The following is a 6933-nucleotide window of genomic DNA, read 5'->3' on the forward strand; positions in this document are numbered from 1 at the left end:
AAATGGGCAATTGACGTTGTGGGACCTTTCCCTGACGCTCCGGGTGCAGTTAAATTTATCATAGTAGCAGTTGATTACTTCACAAAATGGGTGGAAGCAAAACCGCTCGCCTCAACCACTGCTATGATAACAAGAAAGTTCATTTGGGAACACATCATCTGCCGTTTCGGATTACCAATGTGCATTGTCACCGATAACGGCACCAACTTCGCTGCCGACGAATTTCAAAAATGGCTAAAAGAACTACATATTGAGCACATATTCTCATCAGTCGCGCACCCGCAAGGGAACGGCCAAGTTGAGAGTATCAATAAAGGCCTAGTCGAAGGGATCAAGGCGCGGTTGGGAACGGCCAGGCGTGGCTGGGTCGATGAACTCCCAAGTATCTTATGGGCTCACCGTACAAGACCAAAAACAAGCAATGGGGAAACACCCTTCAGCCTAGTCTACGGTTCAGAAGCGGTAATCCCCGCAGAAGTAGGTCTCCCCTCTCCTAGAATGTTGGCTATTGAAAAACTAGACAACAACATGGAACGCAGGATCGATTTGGACCTCTTGGAAGAAAGGCGCGAAAACGCTGCCATCAATGAGGCCAAATATAAATCCAAACTTGAAAAGTACTACAACACGCGCGTCTGCGTTTGTACTTTCAACCCAGGAGACTACGTCCTACGCGACAATGAGGCATCTAATGCCGAGCGCCCAGGCAAACTTGCCCCCAAGTGGGAAGGACCCTACCTCATCAAAGAGGTCTTAGGGAAAGGCGCGTACAAATTACAGACGCTAGAAGGCGAACCTATCGCACGAACATGGAATGCACAACAGCTTCGACGCTGTTATATGTAAGCCATGTTCTTACATTTCTCTATGTAACCTATCGGGCCGCAGGCCATTTGCAAATAAATAAATAAGCAATTTTATACATTATTGTTTGTTATTACTATTACAAATGCGTGTTCCACTTTGCGGTATCCCAAAAGCAGATTGGCAAAACCTTCATTCGCGATACCCATACAAAGTGGTAACCACACACAAATATTGTAATAGGCCAGCAAAAGGCAAAAAGACTTGCATATTTATCCGGCCGGATAAACAAGTTTTTTGTTAACACTTAACACAATTCCTGAGCCCAAAAAGGCAAACAATGGAATTGACGCGTACTCATACGACAAAGGTATGGAGTACACTTGACCCCATTCACAAATGGGTAGAGTTCCGGATATATAAGCTTTCACAAAGCTTACACAATTCTAAAACCCTAACGCGGTAAAAATCAGAATTGACGCGTCCTCATACGACAAAAGTATGGAGTATACTTGACTCCATTCACAAATGGGTAAAGTTACGCATACAAACGTTCAGACATGCAAGAATTAAAAACACTTGTACAAACTGAACAAAAAACTTTATATTAAAAAATTCAAGCACCCACGGGATGCTTAATGGATTTACATAAAGTTCCTATTCTATACATGAGGAAAACAAAAAGGAGGCACACTAGCCAACCTAAACCCTATTTTGTGCCGCTGGTTCCCGCATCTCCTCCGGCACCACCAGCGGGATCTTCCTCTTCCGCATCCGGATACAGCATCCGCAGTCGATCAACATAGTCCGCAGCCTCCAAACAGTTGTCCAGTTCCTCTACACAGGCAAGGGACGTATCATAAAAGGAGACTTCGGCCGCGTTAAGAAGCGACTCGGTATCCACATCCCGGAAGCCGGACCGCTCTTCGATCTCACCGCCTATAGACATGACGTTCATATGGGAAATACAGCGGTTATAACCAACTTTAAAACCAGCGTCACGAGCACGCTGCTTGACCAAGTCCAAGCCAGCTGCGGTCTCAGGGGCATCCATGATAGCCTCAACAATCTGCAATAAAAAGATCATAAGTCTCGGATAATAATCCAAGCAAATATAAAGGCAACGGATACTTACACGCGCGATACCATGAGTCCGCAACCACTCACGGTCAGCCTTCAACTGGTCAAAAGAGGACACCAAGGCATCCTTGGCCTCAACAGCGGCATCAGCCCGCTCCTCCGCAACCGACATGCGGGCAGTAAGGTCTGTAACCGCGGCCTCCCGGGCCTGAACCTCAGCCTGTTACAAAAACAGCAAACAGTTCACTCGATAAACATTTTCAAAACAATGAAGGGAATATACAACAGAGGTCACGAAACATACCTGAAGGCTGGCAACAACTTTATCCAAACGAATGCGCTCCGCATTCGCCTCTTCAAGAGCCTTAGACGAACGGCTCTCCTTCTCTTCGGCCTCTTCAAGGGCCTTCGCAGCACGCGCCCCGGCTTCCTTGGCCTCTTCAAGCGCCTTTAGGGCCTCGGCCCTCGCCTGCTGCGCTTTCACAGCGATGGCCTCTGCTGCAGCTTTTTCTTTACCCAAGGCAACGTTCGCTGCCTTGGCGTTCGTCAACTCCTGCCGAGCACGAAACAGAGTATCATTCTGCTTAGCCCAAGATTCGTTCCACTTCTTACACTCATTGGACAACTTTTCATTCCAAGTCTTGCATTCATCAGAAAGGAGTTTGGCAAGAGTACGAACCTGTTTAAGCTGAGCAGCGGCAGCCCACTCCGCGGTCTCTTTCTGCTTCTCAAAAGCAGCCCTATCTTTCTCAAGCTGCTCCGCACCCGCACGAGCAGCCTCGACCAACTTCTCCGCTTCAGCCCGCATGCGAGCAGCTTCTTCCTCGCGGCGGCCCAACACCTTGTAATCTTCCAAAATGGCATTCGCCACAATGGAAGATCCTATTAACATTGTTGAGAGCTGGTTTATACGCAGCTCACGAGGTGCAGCACGGGCACGTTCAACTTCGAACGGGGTGCCCAGACCACCCAGAATCTCCTTACATGCCGAAGGGTCGTTAGAAATATCATCCCCCTGCATAACAGTCCAGGGGGGTCGGTGATACACAGTGCTTCGACCCTGGGTATAAGTGCGGTAGTAATACTCCAATTCAGACTCCCCAGGCTGAATTGGAGGCCCATCATAACCCACACCACCGGCAGAAGAACCGGTACCCTTCTCACCAGCAGGAGACTTCTGCGGCTCAGCATCATGCTGCCGCGCTTCAGCACCAGTTTTTTGCGGTTCAGCATCAGACTGTTGCTTCCCAGTATCAGCAAACCGCACACTCAAATTATCTCCCTCATTGGGAGAGATCAGATTGTTGGACGAGTCAACGATATCAAATATCTGGGTCGCAACATTCTCTGCGGTACCCTCCTTCCGCACGGTTGACTCAGGCACCACCTTGACAGGAGGTGTCGACGGCACCTCCGTTGCACCCGCACCCGTGGCACGCGGGGGTGACTCCGGAGCATCAAAGATAGAAAAACCTTCATCTTGAGGCTCTGCAAAAACAAAGTCAAATAGCTGTCAAAACAAGTTATACATAACATTTCAGACAAGCTATGCAACACTTACCAACAGTAACCGCAGGTTTTTTCGATGTCGGAACAGTCCTCTTAGACTGCAGCCTCCGACGTTTCGGTCCACCGGCACCAGCAGCCGTCTCTTCTACTTGCCTTTTCCCCGCACCAGACTGCGGGCCCGCAGCTGTACCCAAACCCTCAAGGGTATCAGATACTATCACATAATCCAAGTATCTACGAAAAGAAGAGTGAGAGATACCTGCCGCCTGCGGTACCAAATGAGGCACAACAGGGACCTCCGATATTTTCTTTTGGCGAAAGCGCACACCTTTCACCGTCTGCCTCTTAGGAACACCCTTCGCATCAGGGTCCCCTAAGGCCCCGAGATCACCTGCATGAAAACCATGCAAGACGTGAGTCAGTGCAACCCTTATTGTTATCACAAAAATAAAGGATTGCTAAACATACCTTTGCCCCGCGGCAACTCAACTGCTAATGCGGCTTCAATAGGCACCCGGAAGTTATCTCGAATGATAACATTAAACTCCTCCTCGCCATCCGCACAAACAACTTTTTCCACCTGACCCTGGAAATCCGGGGCAAACATCCTCCATACGGGAGCGTCCTCTGATAACAAACGCACAAGTCAGTAACGCATACAAGGATAAGAAAGTTAAACAAATGAAAAGTACGTACCACCACTTTTCTCCCACACCACGGGCTTCGATTTCTTGTTCCTCCGCATCAACATCATGCGCAACACCCACAACTGTGTGTTGGTCAACTTCACAGACTCAATGGTCTGCAACTGCGGAAACCACTCCACCGTCTTCACACTTGGGACCGCAATGGTCTCTACTATGATCGTCTCGGTCACATTCCGAAACGTCATCTTTGCAACAATGGCAGCAGCCTTGATGTAAAAGAACTTCTTCTTCCACATCGTCATCCCCTTGGGAGGAGTCATCAGCTTGGGACTACCATCTCGCTGACGGAAAGAAAAGAACCCCAAGGACACCGTCATTTGATAAAACCGTCGGAAATCTCCAACGGTGGGCTCTATGCCAAGAGCACGAAAGGTGAACTCGAAATTTCGAATCCGAATCATACCAAACGGACTCATTTGAGAAATGTGGACCTTGTACCACTCCAAAACCTCGACAACAAAAACGGTCAAAGGTAACCGAAGATTGCAGTCACCAAAAAAGTCTGACCACATGGTCACGTAACCGGCCGGAGCATCGGCACCGGTGTCACCTTCCGATAGGTAGACTGCCCCATATTCAGAGGGCATTTGAACGTCAAGCATTAAACGATCAAAGCTTTTCCTGGTCCACTTTAACGCCGGTAAACCACCACCGGCGGCTCCCTCTTCCTCCTCCTCCGCCGCCACCGGCGAAGATGGCTCTGGGTTTTCACCCTCCACATTGTGTGGATTTGATGGTTCAGCCATCAGAAAATATCGAGGAAATGAAAGAACGTGAGTAGAAAAACTAAAAACCTCACCGGAACTTCAAGAAATATCGTCGGAGAAGACAAAGAACAAGTTTTCTCTCACCGGCAAATTTTTGAAATTTCGAACAAGTGAGGGGAAACCACAAACGGTTTCCCCTTATATACCCATCGCAATTAATGCGGAGGGAGAAAACGAATCATCACGTTCAAAAAGAGCGAATCGCGTGACACCACGTGTCAAGCGCCGTTTTCGCTGACGGTTATCACGCGCGCGTGGCCGCCCACGCGCCTGACATAAGAGACGTTTACACTCTTTGCTACAGTGCATTTAATGCCTCGGGCAGTGCAAACGTCCTTTCATTTCAGCACATGCCAGGAAGATCTCACCAACTTCCACCAACTCACACGTGAGATCAGCCACGTATGCAACAAAAAGCGACTACATTATCCAATTATAAGCGGCATGCGGTTTCTCTGGTATACCGCACCATAACCCATACCGCATGTCGTTTTTTAACATACCCCTAAAAATAGGTAAAAATATATATCTCTACACTATAAGGGGGTATAATACCTATCCGCACTACCCACGAGCACACGTGGAATATGCGGACATGACACACACGAGCCCGTTCAGGTGTGTTAGATGCTCAGAACCAGCGTTGTTCGTTGGACTGAACCGCATCTCAGACACAGGTAAACCGCATTGCCTTCCTTCTCTTCAAGCTTCAAATCCCTCCTGTCCGGTTCACAACCGCAGAGGGTACATGAACACCTTCTTTAACATAAAGAAGGAAGGGAATGTACGCGCGCGCACATCAGCAACCCTGTCTCCTGAACCTTCAAGAGCTACATCCGAGCAACACACCCGCTTCGAGCGAATGTGGTAATGCAAAACCGCAGACACTCACGAGGAGCTACGGACATAACCATAGCTTCCGCAGACTGGTTGCTACGGAAGAGCCAAGCTAACTCCACATCACCGAGCGAAGCTACTTCAAGGCAAACTCGGTATTGGAGCGGGAAGGTAAGTGGCTCCAAAACGAACGCAGATAAGCGCTCTAAACGAGCCCTTGTCGAACAGCAAGCGTCCGAACAGCGGTAACAAGTCTGCTTATGACTTTGTTTGCCCGCCTATGGGCCGCATAGAATAAACAATGGTGGGCATACCCTTGCCTATGACCATGTTTATTTACCCATAGTACAAATATACATTGTTCGACCAAACATGGCCAACAATGACGCAACGAGGTAACCGCAAAGGACGTGCGGTTACTAGAGAGCTATGACGACGAACACGAAAACCCAACAAAAAAGGGATCGTCATCTCATGACTAGATGCTGAACATAGAGCTTGAGCAAAGCACTTACAAACATCAACTACTTTTGATCCCGATCTCAGAGATTGATCCAAAAGTTTCTTTTCTTCTTCATGCACCAATTCAACAATTGGTTTGAAGACAAGACCACCTCTCAGAGGTTGAAAACCTGTGCATACCTTCAAACCACCATCTCAGAGGTTGGTTCGAAGTTTGTGCAGCATTACTAACAAAGTCTCCAAGAGACCTTCGGCACAACAACAGGTGGCAAGCCACCTGGTGACATAAATCGGCTGAGAATTTCGCATCAGACGAAATTCCTTCACCGGTACGGAAGAGGCGTCAGATGACCCTTCCAGACCTCCAGCTTGATTTACATACAGAAAAGACCGTCCACATGGTCTAGGATCTTCTCCAGACTCCAAACTACCTTCCAACGCCATAGTCCAGTACTCCTCCCACACACAACTTGTATGTGGCAGCAACACTAGACTGGGGGGACTTGAAGGGGTATGGTCCCAGATCTCGCGTCAGCATCGACCGCGAGTGACCATTACCCTTATCAAAACCCCCACCAGCTAACAACCTACTTGTGCCCATGCGAGAACGCGTCGACACAAGGGTTGAATCCAATCTATCTAGTAACGAAGGAGGACTTACATGGAACATGAGAACGGTAGAGTGATGCGACATAGCATCACATCTGGTGTATGAAAACGGAAATATTCACAGCGATGCGGCCTCGCACCGCGTCCAGTGAACACTT

At 48.6% G+C, this 6933-nt stretch overlaps 1 protein-coding gene across 1 annotated transcript; it reads right to left on the bottom strand.

Moving 5' to 3' along the window:
* Positions 1–1497: 1497 nt before the first annotated feature.
* On the bottom strand, positions 1498–2095 carry LOC118480325. Its single transcript, XM_035975130.1, has 2 exons — positions 1940–2095; positions 1498–1873 (listed from the first exon to the last, which is right to left on the bottom strand). Exons 1-2 carry the CDS (start codon positions 2054–2056, stop codon positions 1514–1516), a joined length of 477 nt encoding a protein of 158 aa, XP_035831023.1. The 5' UTR covers positions 2057–2095; the 3' UTR covers positions 1498–1513.
* Positions 2096–6933: the final 4838 nt, after the last annotated feature.

This window comes from Helianthus annuus, chromosome 7 (assembly GCF_002127325.2).
Source record: "Helianthus annuus cultivar XRQ/B chromosome 7, HanXRQr2.0-SUNRISE, whole genome shotgun sequence".
NCBI lineage: Eukaryota > Viridiplantae > Streptophyta > Magnoliopsida > Asterales > Asteraceae > Helianthus > Helianthus annuus.

Coding starts and splice junctions, on each gene's coding strand:
- LOC118480325 (XM_035975130.1), bottom strand. CDS start 2,056: ATGTCGGTTGCGGAGGAGCGGGCTGATGCCGCTGTTGAGGCCAAGGAT. Junction 1,874..1,939: donor GGACTCATGGTATCGCGCGT/GTAAGTATCCGT, acceptor TTTTTATTGCAG/ATTGTTGAGGCTATCATGGA.